The 14488-nt window shown below is 46.6% G+C and overlaps 1 protein-coding gene across 1 annotated transcript; it reads right to left on the bottom strand.

Annotated features, from left to right (window-relative positions):
- Positions 1 to 5425: 5425 nt before the first annotated feature.
- Positions 5426 to 8226, bottom strand: LOC119295577 (probable arabinosyltransferase ARAD1). The gene is made up of 2 exons (XM_037574008.1): positions 7167 to 8226; positions 5426 to 6336 (listed from the first exon to the last, which is right to left on the bottom strand). The coding sequence occupies exons 1-2, from the start codon at positions 8091 to 8093 to the stop codon at positions 5821 to 5823; spliced, it is 1443 nt and encodes a 480-aa protein (XP_037429905.1). The 5' UTR covers positions 8094 to 8226; the 3' UTR covers positions 5426 to 5820.
- Positions 8227 to 14488: the final 6262 nt, after the last annotated feature.

A 14488-nucleotide genomic window follows, 5' to 3' on the forward strand; every position in this document is an offset into this window, starting at 1 on the left:
GAGAACGATTATATAGCGTGGAGGCGTTAGGGTTTCGGCCTCACTCGCGCAGCACTTCCTATGACATGTGGACCGACCTCGAAGGTAATGGGCCGAGCTGGTCAATTGGACTTTATGCGGGCCTCCAAGTACTGGGCTTTCCATGGCCTACGGTGGGTTGTTGTCGTCGATAAGAGGGCGCGATGGGAGAAGCAGGAAGCTAGGGTTTCGACCCGAACACTACTTGATCTTATCCGAGCGAGCCGTACGGCGGCGCCGAGGCTTCCGGAGTCTTCTCTCCCATCGGCCGCGCCGCCACCGCGGTCCAGCAAGGGCTTGCGGGAAGGTGGCGCGCGACGTTTGGGTTGAGAGACGCGGCATCAGCGGCAGCTGCCGGCGGCGAGCGATGACGACTGCCCGCGGTCGGAGCGCGCGCGATGATGGCCGCGCGGGCTCACGCAACAAACAAAACAATCTCCATTACTTTCTTGCTTTCTTGGAATGGTTTTCATCTTTTTTTTTATCGATTTCTTTTTGTTCGTTTTTCTTGTGCTTGCTATTTGTATTCCTGAGCAAATTGTTATCCGTTTCTTGGGTTCTAACCAAGTTTCTTCTAAGAAGATATTTTTAGTGGGTACAGTAATTTTTTGTTCAGTGGGATATTTTTCATGCGGAAGTGCATATCAAGTAGTATGGGTTTTTTTTTCCTGCGGATTCGTGTTTAATCTCTTGTCCAATACTCCATATCAACATCCATAATAGTAGGAAGTAATATGCTAATATGGATGATGATTTGCTGAAATTTCACAGAATTCTGCAGGTGTCTTTGATTGCTCTCTTCGAAGCGGAAAGGTGCCAGTTTTCCTGTTTGAGACGAATACATGACCTGGAGGCCGTGATAGTATAGTTTATCTATAATAAGGTGTCTAATTTCTTTAGGAGATGGGCGCTGTAATCTTTCTCTGATTGGTTGACGGCTGCCATGCAGATTCAGCCTCTTAGTGGAGGATCCTGTTGTAATATTATTAATTGTATTTGTATATGACAAAGATTCAAAGAAATGCCGTTCTAATATGTTTTGCGAGCCCGTTGTATACTTGTCTCGGCTTAATACTGTGAAATACTCCCTCCGTCTAGAAATACTCGTTATCAAAATGGATAAAAAAAGATAAAGATGTAGCTAGAACTAAAATATATCTAGATACATTCACTTTTATCCATTTTGATGACAAGTATTTCCGGATGGAGGGAGTATATGATAATATATCCTTTCGTTGACTCTTCAAATGTTTTTTGATGATATGGGTAAACGTTTTCCAGTTATATGTGCTCAATCATGAAATCTGTGTCTTATTGTTTCAAAGATAGCCTGCGGTTTTGTAGTGGTATAGCGGAGGTTACATGTAATGTTAAGGGCCTTCTTGATTAGCAGGATTCTAAATGCTGGAATAGGAAGAACATAAGAACATTCGGAATGTCATGCTCATGCTCATCTCAACTTACCGGAAGGATTTTGGGTTGTTTGATTGCAACATAGGAAAAATGAAGAATATTTTGCAAAAAGGTTTGAGTAAATACGAAGAATTCAATGGAAAGTAGTATAAAAAATCCTTAGAAAAAGTTCATATAGTACTCAATCTTATGAATCAAACAACAACAACAACAACAAAGCCTTTAGTCCCAAACAAGTTGGGGTAGGGTAGAGGTGAAACTCATAAGATCTCGCAACCAATTCATGGCTCTGGCACATGGATAGCAAGCTTCCACGCATCCCTGTCCATAGCTCGCTTTTTGTCGATACTCCAATCCTTCAGGTCTCTCTTAACGGACTCCTCCCATGTCAAATTCGGTCGACCCCGCCCTCTCTTGACATTCTCCGCACGCTTTAGCCGTCCGCTATGCACTGGAGCTTCTGGAGGCCTGCGCTGAATATGCCCAAACCATCTCAGACGATGTTGGACAAGCTTCTCCTCAATTGGTGCTACCCCAACTCTATCTCGTATATCATCATTCCGGACTCGATCCTTCCTCGTGTGGCCACACATCCATCTCAACATACGCATCTCCGCCACACCTAACTGTTGAACATGTCGCCTTTTAGTCGGTCAACACTCCGCGTCATACAACATTGCGGGTCGAACCGCCGTCCTGTAGAACTTGCTTTTTAGCTTTTGTGGCACTTTCTTGTCACAGAGAATGCCAGAAGCTTGGCGCCACTTCATCCATCCGGCTTTGGTTCGATGGTTCACATCTTCATCAATATCCCCATCCTCCTGCAACATTGACCCCAAATACCGAAAGGTGTCCTTCCGAGGTACCACCTGGCCATCAAGGCTAACCTCCTCCTCCTCACACATAGTAGTACTGAAACCGCACATCATGTACTCGGTTTTAGTTCTACTAAGCCTAAACCCTTTCTATTCCAAGGTTTGTCTCCATAACTCTAACTTTCCATTTACCCCCGTTCGACTATCGTCAACTAGCACCACATCATCCGCAAAGAGCATACACCATGGGATATCTCCTTGTATATCCCTTGTGACCTCATCCATCACCAATGCAAAAAGATAAGGGCTCAAAGCTGACCCCTGATGCAGTACTATCTTAATCGGGAAGTCATCAATGTCGACATCACTTGTTCGAACACTTGTCACAACATTATCGTACATGTCCTTGATGAGGGTAATGTACTTTGCTGGAACTTTGTGTTTCTCCAAGGCCCACCACATGACATTTCGCGGTATCTTATCATAGGCCTTCTCCAAGTCAATGAACACCATATGCAAGTCCTTCTTTTGCTCCCTATATCTCTCCATAAGTTGTCGTACCAAGAAAATGGCTTTCATGGTCGACCTCCCAGGCATGAAACCAAACTGATTTTTGGTCACGCTTGTCATCCTTCTTAAGCGGTGCTCAATGACTCTCTCCCATAGCTTCATTGTATGGCTCATCAGCTTAATTCCACGGTAATTAGTACAACTCTGAACATCCCTCTTGTTCTTGAAGATTGGTACTAATATACTCCGTCTCCATTCTTCTGGCATCTTGTTTGCCCGAAAAATGAGGTTGAAAAGCTTGGTTAGCCATACTATCGCTATGTCCCCGAGACCTTTCCACACCTCAATGGGGATACAATCAGGGCCCATCGCCTTGCCTCCTTTCATCCTTTTTAAAGCCTGCTTCACCTCAGACTCCTGGATGCGCCGCACAAAACGCATGCTGGTCTCATCAAAGGAGTCATCCAGTTCAATGGTAGAACTCTCATTCTCCCCATTGAACAGCTTGTCGAAGTACTCCCACCATCTATGCTTAATCTCCTCGTCCTTCACCAAGAGTTGGCCTGCTCCGTCCTTGATGCATTTGACTTGGCCAATATCCCTCGTCTTCCTCTCCCGGATCTTAGCCATATTATAGATGTCCCTTTCACCTTCCTTCGTGCCTAACCGTTGGTAGAGGTCCTCATATGCCCGACCCCTTGCTTCACCAACAGCTTGCTTTGCGGCCTTCTTCGCCATCTTGTACTTCTCTATGTTGTCTGCCCTCCTATCCAGGTATAGGCATCTGAAGCAATCTTTCTTCTCTTTAATCGCCTTCTGGACATCATCATTCCACCACCAGGTATCCTTATCTTCGCTTCTCCTTCCCCTGGACACTCCAAACTCCTCCGAGGCCACCTTACGGATGCAAGTCGCCATCTTCATCCACACATTGTCTGCATCCCCTCCTTCCTCCCAAGGGCCCTCCTTAATTACCCTCTCCTTGAACACCTGAGCTACCTCCCCCTTGAGCTTCCACCACTTCGTTCTAGCGACTTTGGCACGCTTATCCCGCTGGACACGAATCCGAAAGCGGAAGTCAGTAATCACCAGCTTATGCTGGGATACAACACTCTCTTCAGGTATCACCTTACAGTCTAGGCACGCACGCCTATCTTCTCTTCTCGAGAGGATGAAATCAATCTGGCTAGAGTGTTGGCCACTACTAAAAGTCACCAGATGTGATTCTCTCTTTCTAAAGAGGGTGTTAGCTACAATCATGTTGATGGCTAGAGCAAAGCTTAAGACATCTTCTCCTTGATTCCTGATGCCATAGCCAAAGCCCCCATGCGCCCCTTCAAAACCTGTGTTAGATGTACCCACGTGGCCATTGAGGTCTCCTCCTATGAAGAGCTTCTCATCAATCGGTACACTCCTAACCATGTCTTCCAAGCCTTTCCAGAACTCCCTCTTGGTGTTCTCATTGTGGCCTACTTGCGGGGCATACACGCTGATAACATTGAGAACCAAGTCCTCAACTACCAGCTTGACCAGGATAATCCGGTCCCCACGTATCTTGACGTCTACCACTCCATACTTGAGGCTCTTGTTGATCAAGATGCCTACGCCATTTCTGTTTGCAGCCGTCCCCGTGTACCACAACTTGAAGCCGGTATCCTCCACCTCCTTCGCCTTCTGTCCTCTCCATTTGGTTTCTTGGACGCAAAGGATATCAACACCTCTCATCACCGCTGCATCAACTAGCTCCCGAAGCTTCCCTGTCAGAGACCCTACGTTCCAGCTACCTAAGCGAATCCTCCTAGGCTCGGCTAGCTTCCTTACCCTTCGCCTCGTCGAGTCAAATGCGAAGACCCTTGCTCATTTTCCACTACATTCGGGCGCCGATGTAGCGCGCCACTAAGGATGCGACGATCCGATCCTCGCTCACTTGCCACCGTATCCGGATCAAGATACGGCGCGCCACTTGAGGGGTGACGGCCCGGCCTTTGCCCATTTTCCACCACACCCGGGTTCCGATGTGGCGCGTCGCTGAGAGGGTTACGCCCCAACGAAAATCTTTTGGGTTTCATCTCCATAAGAATGGCTGAGTTTTTACGTTGGCTCGCCAAGCCTATCACAACCCTCCTCCTTTACCCGGGCTTGGGACCGGCTATGTTGAGACAACATAGACGGAGTTATGAATCAAACAACCAACATAGAAAAATTTTGTAAGGATTCTAATCATCAACAATTCCTATGAAAATCCTTTGAATCGAAGGAACCCAAACATTTTGATTTGCCTTTAAGCTGGATCTTTCTGAATACACAACATAAATTCACATGAGATCAATCGCTTTGGTCACAGCATCATCGGAAACAGCTAGCATGGATCCCACTTATATAATTTACTTCAAAATAGTCCCTCCGTCTGACAATATTTCTATCTACTTCTATAATTTACTTCAAAATAGTCCCTCCGTCTGAAAATATTTGTCGGAGAAATGAATGTATCAAAATATTTGTTTGGGAAATGAATGTATCAAGACGTATTTAGTCATCCATTTTTATCCATTTCAGAGAAATGAATGTATCAAGACATATTTTAGTCATCCATTTTTATTCATTTATGCGACAAGTAATTCCGGACGGGGGGACTATTTTGAAGTAAATTATATAAGTGGGATAAACTCTGAGCAAACATACATTCTGAGCTATCTGTCGGATGGAGTATATGTTACATTAAAAATAAGCATGTGCCTTCCTAACATACATTCAACTGGACCAATAAAAGTCTGAGCTATCTGTTTTTGTTCCAAGGTATAACCAAACATTCAACCTGAATCTTCTAATTTACAATGTTCCTCAAAGGGAAAATGCAACTGATGTGCCAGTGTCAGTGAATGCTGTGTTAGATTAGCCTAGAAGCAAGATACATACACACTTTTTCCTGTTTATTTGGTTCCTCTTTCAGATCTTGAAAATCCTCTAAACATATGTGACTTCATCCGAATCGAAGGCACCTTTCCTAGCCACTGCTTGCCCTATCATCTGGAGCACATCATCAATACATACACCTCCTTCCTGTTTATTTGCTTCCTCTTTCAGATCTTGAAGATCTTCTAAACCTATGTGCCTTCAGTCGGATCGAAGGCACCTTCCTGGCCAATGCTTGCCAGATCATCTGAACCGCATCATCCTTATGAGATGGGAATTGGTACTCAAAATGTTTATCCACTTCTTTGAGCCTCTTCCACATCCTTGTCCATCGATGCTTGTTTATGCCTTTAATTAGTCTCATCAAGTAACCCTTTTTAATAGCATCAGAGGAACGGACAAAGATGGAGAACTTTGAATAGTCTAGGATATCCTCGTAAGGGAGCTCAATGTCGTCACTTATGATAACAGGGACACAGTGGCTTACTATAGCGTCAAAGAGACGATTGGAAGACGGGGTATCCCCGGCAATGTTTAGGCAAAACTTTGATGAGTGCATTCCCTGGCTGGCTTTGCTGACACCATGATCCTGGACGCTTCCGAAGGAAAAGAAAACATCCTTCTCGTCTTTGAGCATATTATATAGTTCCTGCCGAATGTTTCCTCCCTGGAAAAGAAAATATGATGTGATATATCATGGCACCAAACACTAGTTTTCTCACATACAGACATAATGGGGTTAAAATCTGCAACATGTATTAATATATACTACTCCCTCCATCCCACAACATAAGATGTTATTACAACCAATACAACCAATATATGGTTGTAATAACATCTTATATCATGGGACGGAGGGAGTATCTTTTAAATAAGAACTTATGCACAACATCTATCTACCAGCGGTCAAGGAGATGCACAAATTGTGTTCCGATTCATGCATAAGGCTGAAAATTTTCTGAGTATATTTAATTCATCTCAACCCAGGTGAGGGGAACCACCTTGATGGTTTTAAGTTTTAGATTGCGCCAAGCTATCCAATTTGCCTCATCGTGTATTCAGAAGCACTAGCTGGTGCATAATGTACACGGTTTAATACTAATAACATTTGCTACCATCAGCCACAACTCAAAATACGGCACTTTGTAGTAGCACTATAGCAGTAACTTTTGCAGCTAAAACTGAAAACACATCAAAGCTGGAATTCTGAAACCTTAGGATCTTACCTAAGAAATGCCTAATGATCGCTCCACCCATCATAGAGTCTCAGCATAATGATTCAATTACAACAATTTTTACCAAATTCTGAATTATGTCACTCAATATAAATCTAACCAATTCTCTGCATCAGCTAAACCTACTTGGCAAATACCAGCAGGCTTTTGCGAGAATTAAGCAGTGCCATTATAGTATGTCATGATTGGCGTCTCATAGTCATAGGTTATACAGAATTTAGTTTGCAGTGTGCAGAACCAGATTAGTAAGCAGAATTATTACCTCCTTCCTGTAAATGGCTCCCCGGAAGTATAACAATGTCGGCCGATCATCAAACCCGGCCGTGTCATTCACAAATGTCTTCGCCATATGTCGGTATGGCGCAATGAGATCCTTCTCCAAGCTGGCAACCCTGGGGTGGTACCTCCCGAAGTCAGACAGCACGAACACTGTTGGGAACAGCGCCGATCGGGCGTGGAGCAAGCTGTTGGGGTGGTGCGCGACGACGACATGGTCGGCACCGCCGGACCTCTTCCACTCCGGCTGCGCCACCAGATACCTGACGAGCTTCTCCTGTAGGTACATGTCTCTGCTTACCTTCTCCGGCGGCACGGCCTTGGAGTGGCGGTTGTAACTGAGGGACGCGAAGAAGGGGACGAAGATCACGTCCGCATCACGAGAGTCGGCAACCCTCGCCGCCGGACCGCACGGTGCTGCTGACGATGATGCCAGGAGGTCCAGCGTGAGCCAGTACTCCACGCTGTGCTGCTGGTTAAGCCCACCGGGGTAGCGCGGGACTGTGCCGCCGCTGACGTCAGGCCAGACGCCGCCGCCGTTCCCGGGAGGTGGAGCCCAGCCGAGCAGCCCGAAGTGGAACTCCGGCGGCATGTCGTAAACGAACACCCTGACGGCAGCGTCGCGGGGGTCGCATCTCCCAGGTTCAGCAGCCGCCGCCGAGCCGGAGCTGGGGTCGTCGGGGCGGCCATTCTCATCAAGAAAGGAGAGCTCTTTACCCTTGGAGGCGGATGTTACACTCACGGAGATAGGGACGGCCGAGAAGTCGGCGGGGGTTGCCGGGACGGGGAGGCCGGTGTCGGCGGGGCGCCAGCGGCTGGCGCCGGCGGCGGCGAAGAGGAAGATGGTGGAGGCGACTAGGACGGTGGCCGCCGCCAGCGGCAGGAGGAGGGCGCGAGCACGGGGCGGCGCCATGGAGCGCGAGGCTCATGGCCGGAGTGGTGCACGGGGGAGCATGGCGAATCGTCGATCTGGTGGATTGGAAGGAAGGGGAAGCAAAGGTTGGGTTTTCCGTGTGGTCGGAGTTTGGTTGGTTCTGGGTGGTGAGTTGGCTGGCGTGTGCTTTCCGGCCTGGGCCTTGAAAGTGACGTGACCATTCACTGCTGGACTGGATTCTCCAAATAGGTGTAGCAGCAGCCAATTTTCTTTTCCCCCTTGCTACTCCTATTTCTCATGTACTCCCTCCGTTCCTACCGCTCAAAAAAAAAAAAAACTCCCGTCCTAAATACAAGTCCTTTTAGTTAGAGATTCTAATATAGACTACATACGAAGCTGAATTTACATTTTAAAATAAGTCTATATATATCAGTATGTTGTTCCTAGGAAAATCTCTGCAAAGACTTATATTTAGAAACGGAGGAAGTACCTAAAAATGACTCTAAAAAAGTCGGTTTTGCTAAAGCACATCTAAATGTGCCTAAGTATTGCACATTAAAATCCTATGTCATTGATTTTATATGGCTAAAAAGTACCCCCCCACTGTCTCATAATATAAGACGCTTTTGCAAGCTAACATAGCTTGCTAGCTTGCAAAAATGTCTTATATTGTGGGATGGAGGGAGTATTACCTAAAAAAGATTTCGCATCAGTTGAATTGGGCATTAGCGCCAAGACAACGCTAATCGCAGTGAGGTGCGGGCACGGCGGCTAGGCTTGGACGGGAACAACTACAAGTTGGGGACGATGCGATAGCGGCGTCCCAAGCGAAGGGGGGAGGGCAAGGGTTGACAATTCGGGCGCGCGCGTGTGCGTGTATGTGTGTGTGGGGGGGTGAGGGTGGGGCGCTGGCTCGCCGGAGATAATCCAATGTCGTCAAGGTTTAGAAGGATAACCAAGGCGGCGGGAGGCGACGAGGCTCGTGCCGGGGCACCTGTAGCCACATGGGGACGTGAGTAGACAGTCTGGTTGGTGGTATGTGGGAGGAGGGAGAAAGACGTGCGCGTCTGGAGGAGGAAGAGAAATATGGTGGTTATTTGAAGGAGGAAATGGATGGTGGGTCGTTAGATTTTGATATAGGAGATATGCAAGCCTCGACCGCGTTATCAACACCGCGAGCATAAAACCAGCTAAGTCACTTTCATGCTTAAAAGATTACAAATTTCAGTTTTTCTGTAGTTTGGTCATGCTTTATATGGGTTGAATAAAGATGTTTTTCTCCTTGTTCGTTTTGACCATTCTAAGTAATTTACCTAAGTCAAGGTAGACTTGGGGGTTGTTAAATCCTTCACTTTAATCTGTGTCCTAACAGTCTAAGTGTTTTCTTCTTCAGTCGTTTGAAGCCTTTTCCTATTGTTCCTTTGTCGGCTCAAGTACGGCCAATAGCCAAATTGCCTTACTTCTTTTGCCACTTAAATTTAGGCTCAGGTACTTGGCTAATAGCCGGATTGCCTTACTTCTTTTGCCACTTAAATTTAAGGCAATCAGGCCAAGTCTTTGGGAAGTACAATAGCCGGATTCAATCCTCGGGGGCTCAAGCCGACAATAGTGGATTCAACCAGCCTTCGCGCTCAACTTGAGGCTCGGGGGCTACTGCACACCTCTTTTTCTAAAGTATGCTGCCAAGTGAGAATTCAATCCTTGGGACGATTTTGTGAATCGACCTAAGTCTCAGGGGTTACTGGGATCAGTGGTTTTTTTTTATCCTTCAGGTGCATAGCAGTTTTTAAGCCATCACACACCTTTATGGATACTAGTTGTATATCTTAACAGATAATAAATTGCACCAATCCAAAAAAAATTCATGAAAAATCGGCTCACGGAAGTCGGCTTGTTGGGACAACTTTTCCCCTGGGAGGCTAACCATCTACATCGACAACTCAAGATCGAGGTGGCGCGTGCCACTTCGGAAATAGTCCAACATGGAGGTTGGCTACGAGCGGTTGGCTGCGTGGGAGACTTTTTTGGCATGCAGCTCGATCCCACCGCTTCAACATTTCTAGAATATCGAGGTGGTCTACGTCATCTCAGATGTAGTCTGGCATCAGAGCTCGGCTACAAGAAGATACTGGTCGAGGAAAGTTCTCATAGGACCAGCTTCAAGACCGGCGACCCAAGATGACGAGTAACTCGGATAAACCATGGTGCGACCAGAGTTGAAGACCGGTTCAGAGACCGGATAAATCAAGGCAAATGGAACACTTTCCATGTTGGAGGATTCACCATCAGGCGCACCACAGCACAAGACAACCACCCATACGAGCATGTGCGCTTGTATGGACAGTCGTATGAGGGGCCATGAGACCCCCCTCGTCTACAGGAACAACTTCCGTAAAGGAGAACACACCATTAGAGAAACCTAGCCACCGCCACACCATCCAGAACAGAGAGAGAAGAGATCCGGAGAAGAATAACCACAGGAGATCCTTCTAGTTTGTTCTTCCACCTTCATACTCATTTCATTTCATCATCACCATTGTGAGAGGAATTCCAAGTTGTAAGATTAGGGTGTATAACAATATTCGTATTCATCTGGAGATTGAGACTTGTTTAATCATTAATCTTATTATGGATCTTCATTGTGACACCCTTGTAATTAAGCTATAGTGATCTCTGACTAATGATGCCATGTCACCACTTTTTGTTAAGCTTAATTGCCTCTAGTTGAAAACCAAATTCAAATTCAAATTCAAATGCAAGTTGAATAATTAAAAATTTCAAAAGGTAAAATAAAAATGTAGGTTCGGTTGCAAATATTCACTAACTAATTGTCATGAATGAACCAATATTTTTCAAAGTATTTAAATGCCCCTAAGCTATTTATAACTGACCCATAAGCATTTTATTTAACCAATTTAATATAAATAAATGCGTATATTACTCAGAATATTTTTGCAACTAATTGTACTAAATCCAAATATTGCATACTATTTATGTGCTCACTTTTAAGTTTAGAAAAAATCAAATAATGTATAAAAGAAATGCAAAGCAGAAAATAAATAAATAATAATAGAAAAAGATTAAAGATAAAAAGGGCCTAACGCTACTGTGCAAATGGGCCTAAGTGCCACAGTGCACTGAGGCCCAGCCCACACCCCTTCACACGTCTCCTTCCTCCTGCTACACGAGGCAGGGAAGGCTGTGGCGCCCATCCGCGGGTGATGGGCGTGCATGGCGGCCATCCATGCCCCCCGGTGCCTACAAGACTCCCTTGATCCCTGGACGAACCCTAGTCCTTCCTCTCTTCCCTCCCCTCGCACCGCTTTGCTCTCCCCCACTACCCACCCGACGCCGTCGTCGTCGTACCTCCGTCGTTCACGCGCACATCGGCTGCCCCGCATCGCACCACCACGTCCAGGAGCTCCGCCGCCGTCTCCTTCATCTTCCTCACCACCGGATTGGAGCTAGGAGCCCGCGTCGGCCGCACCGCTTTCCCAAGCTTCGGCCGCCCCGCCTAGCTGTTGATCCCCTCGATTCCGATGACCCATGCCTTCTCTAGCTCGCCAGCAGGCTCCCAGTGAGCCCCCTCTTTCGGATCCCCCGCGTTCCCCCTCTTCCCGCGTCGCTCGCCCGCTCCTGTGCCTGCCCGTGCTGCTGCCGCTGTTGCCGCGTTGTTGCTGCTGACGCCGCCTCCGCTGCTCTGCTTTTGCTGCCCACTGCAGTGCTGCTGCTGCTTGTCGTCTTGCCGTCGCGCTCCGCCCGCCGCTGCCCGCAGCCGCTCACTCTGCTTCGCTCACGCCCTGTCCGCCGCTCCCGCGCCCCAACCCATGCGTCGTGGCCTCTGCCGCGCTCGCGCGCGTGCACGCCCCCCCCCCCCTTTGTGGCCTCGGGCCACTTCCTAAGGGCCAAGCCCAGTTTAATCAGAGGGGTAACCCTTAATTAGCTTCCAGTTAAAGAAAAAGAAAATAAAAGGAAAAGTCCTAGCTATGACAGGTGGGCCCCTGACCCTATTGACCAGTCAACGTTGATTGGTCAACTGTTGACTAGACCACCAAGGCCCCATTGGTAGCCACTAGTACAAACTTCTGGGTACACTTCTATGTACCCATAGCAATTAAATATTAATTTAATTCTGAATTAAGTTAAATCCAGAAAATTAGAAAATCATTTAAAACTTTGAAAAATCATATACTCCCTCCGTCCGGAAATACTTGTCGGAAAAATTGATGTATCTAAACGTATTCTAGTTATAGATACATTCAATTTTATCCATCTCTCTGACAAGTATTTAAGGACGGAGGGAGTACAATAAATCATAACTCAGATTAAAATAAATTATATATGAAAATTGATCAACAAAATATAACGAATCTGTTTATGCTATCCACACCCCTTTAAAATGCATAGAGTTGCTTGCATTAGAGCATTTCGTCATCACATACTACCATGACATGCTTTGTGCTGCATTTGTCTGCTGCATTATTTATCTGTTTCCCCCTCTTCCATATTCTTTTGGTAGACTCCAAGACTGTCGGTGACACCTGCTGGGGAAACAGGTAATTTCAAAAAAAATCCTACGATCACGCATGATCTATCTATGTGATGCATAGCAATGTGGGGGAGAGTGTGTCCACGTACCCTCGTAGACCGAAAGTGGAGGCGTTTAGTTAACGCGGTTGATGTAGTCGTACGTCTTCGTGATCCAACCGATCCAAGCACCGAACGTACGGCACCTCCGTGTTAGCACACGTTCAGCTCGGGGACGTCCCTCGTACTCTTGATCCAGTTGAGGCCGAGGGAGAGTTTCGTCAGCACGACGGCGTGGTGACGGTGATGATGAAGTTACGGGCGCAAGGCTTCACCTAAGCACTATGACGATATGACCGAGGTGTGTAACTGTGGAGGGGGGCACCGCACACGACTAAAACAATTGTCAACTTGTGTGTTCTAGGGTGCCCCCTGTTCCCGTATATAAAGGAGTAGGGGAGGAGGCCGGCCGACCCCTGTAGGGCGCGCCCCAAGAAGGATTCCTACTAGGAATCCCTATTCCTAGTAGGTTTCCACCTTGGGGAAGGGAGGGGGAAGGAAGGAGAGGGAGAGAGGGAAGGCAAGGCCCCCCCTTCCTTGTCCTATTCGGACTCAGGGAGAGGGGGCGCGCGGCGTGCCCTCGCCGGTCCCTCTCTCTCCACTAGGGCCCAATAAGGCCCATTAGTTCCCCGGGGGGTTCTGGTAACCCTCCGGCACTCCGGTTTTATCCGAAACTTCTCCGGAACACTTCCGGTGTCCGAATATAGTCGTCCAATATATCAATCTTTATGTCTCAACCATTTTGAGACTCCTCGTCATGTCTGTGATCACATCCAGGACTCCGAACTACCTTCGGTACATCAAATCACATAAACTCATAATACCAATCGTCATCGAATGTTAAGCGTGCAGACCCTACGGGTTCGAGAACTATGTAGACATGACTGAGACACATTTCCGGTCAATAACCAATAGCGGAACCTGGATGCTCATATTGGTTCCTACATATTCTCCGAAGATCTTTATCGATCAAACCGCATAACAACATACGTTGTTCCCTTTGTCATCGGTATGTTACTTGCCCGAGATTAGATCGTCGGTATCTCAATACCTAGTTCAATCTCATTACCATCAAGTCTCTTTACTCGTTCCGTAATACTTCATCCCGCAACTAACTCATTAGTCACAATGCTTGCAGGGCTTATAGTGATGAGTATTACCGAGGGGCCCAGAGATACCTCTCCGAAACACGGAGTGACAAATCCTAATCTCGATCTATGCCAACCCAACAAACATTTTTGGAGACACCTGTAGAGCACCTTTATAATCACCCATTTACGTTGTGAGGTTTGGTAGCACACAAAGTGTTCCTCCGGTATTCGAGAGTTGCATAACCTCATAGTCTGAGGAACTTGTATAAGTCATGAAGAAAGCAGTAGCAATGAAACTAACATGATCATAATGCTAAGCTAACGGATGGGTCATGTCCATCACATCATTCTCCTAATGATGTGATCCCGTTCATCAAATGACAACACATGTCTATGGTTAGGAAACATAACCATCTTCGATGAACGAGCTAGTCAAGTAGAGGCATACTAGGGACTATATGTTTTGTCTATGTATTCACACATGTACTAAGTTTCCGGTTAATAAAATTCTAGCATGAATAATAAACATTTATTATGAAAGAAGGAAATAAATAATAACTTTATTATTGCCTCTAGGGCATATTTCCTTCAGTCTCCCACTTGCACTAGAGTCAATAATCTAGATTACATAGTAATGATTCTAACACCCATGGAGCTTTGGTGTTGATCATGTTTTGCTTGGGGAAGAGGCTTAGTCAACCGGTCTGCAACATTCAGATCCGTGTGTATCTTGCAAATCTCTATGTGAAAGGATCG

Source organism: Triticum dicoccoides, chromosome 4B (assembly GCF_002162155.2).
Source record: "Triticum dicoccoides isolate Atlit2015 ecotype Zavitan chromosome 4B, WEW_v2.0, whole genome shotgun sequence".
NCBI classification, from domain to species: domain Eukaryota; kingdom Viridiplantae; phylum Streptophyta; class Magnoliopsida; order Poales; family Poaceae; genus Triticum; species Triticum dicoccoides.

Bases quoted from the DNA above. Each gene is read 5' to 3' on its own strand.
- LOC119295577 (XM_037574008.1), bottom strand. From the start codon at position 8,093: ATGGCGCCGCCCCGTGCTCGCGCCCTCCTCCTGCCGCTGGCGGCGGCC. The intron at 6,337-7,166 runs GTAATAATTCTG...TTTCTTTTCCAG, and splicing joins GAGCCATTTACAGGAAGGAG to GGAGGAAACATTCGGCAGGA.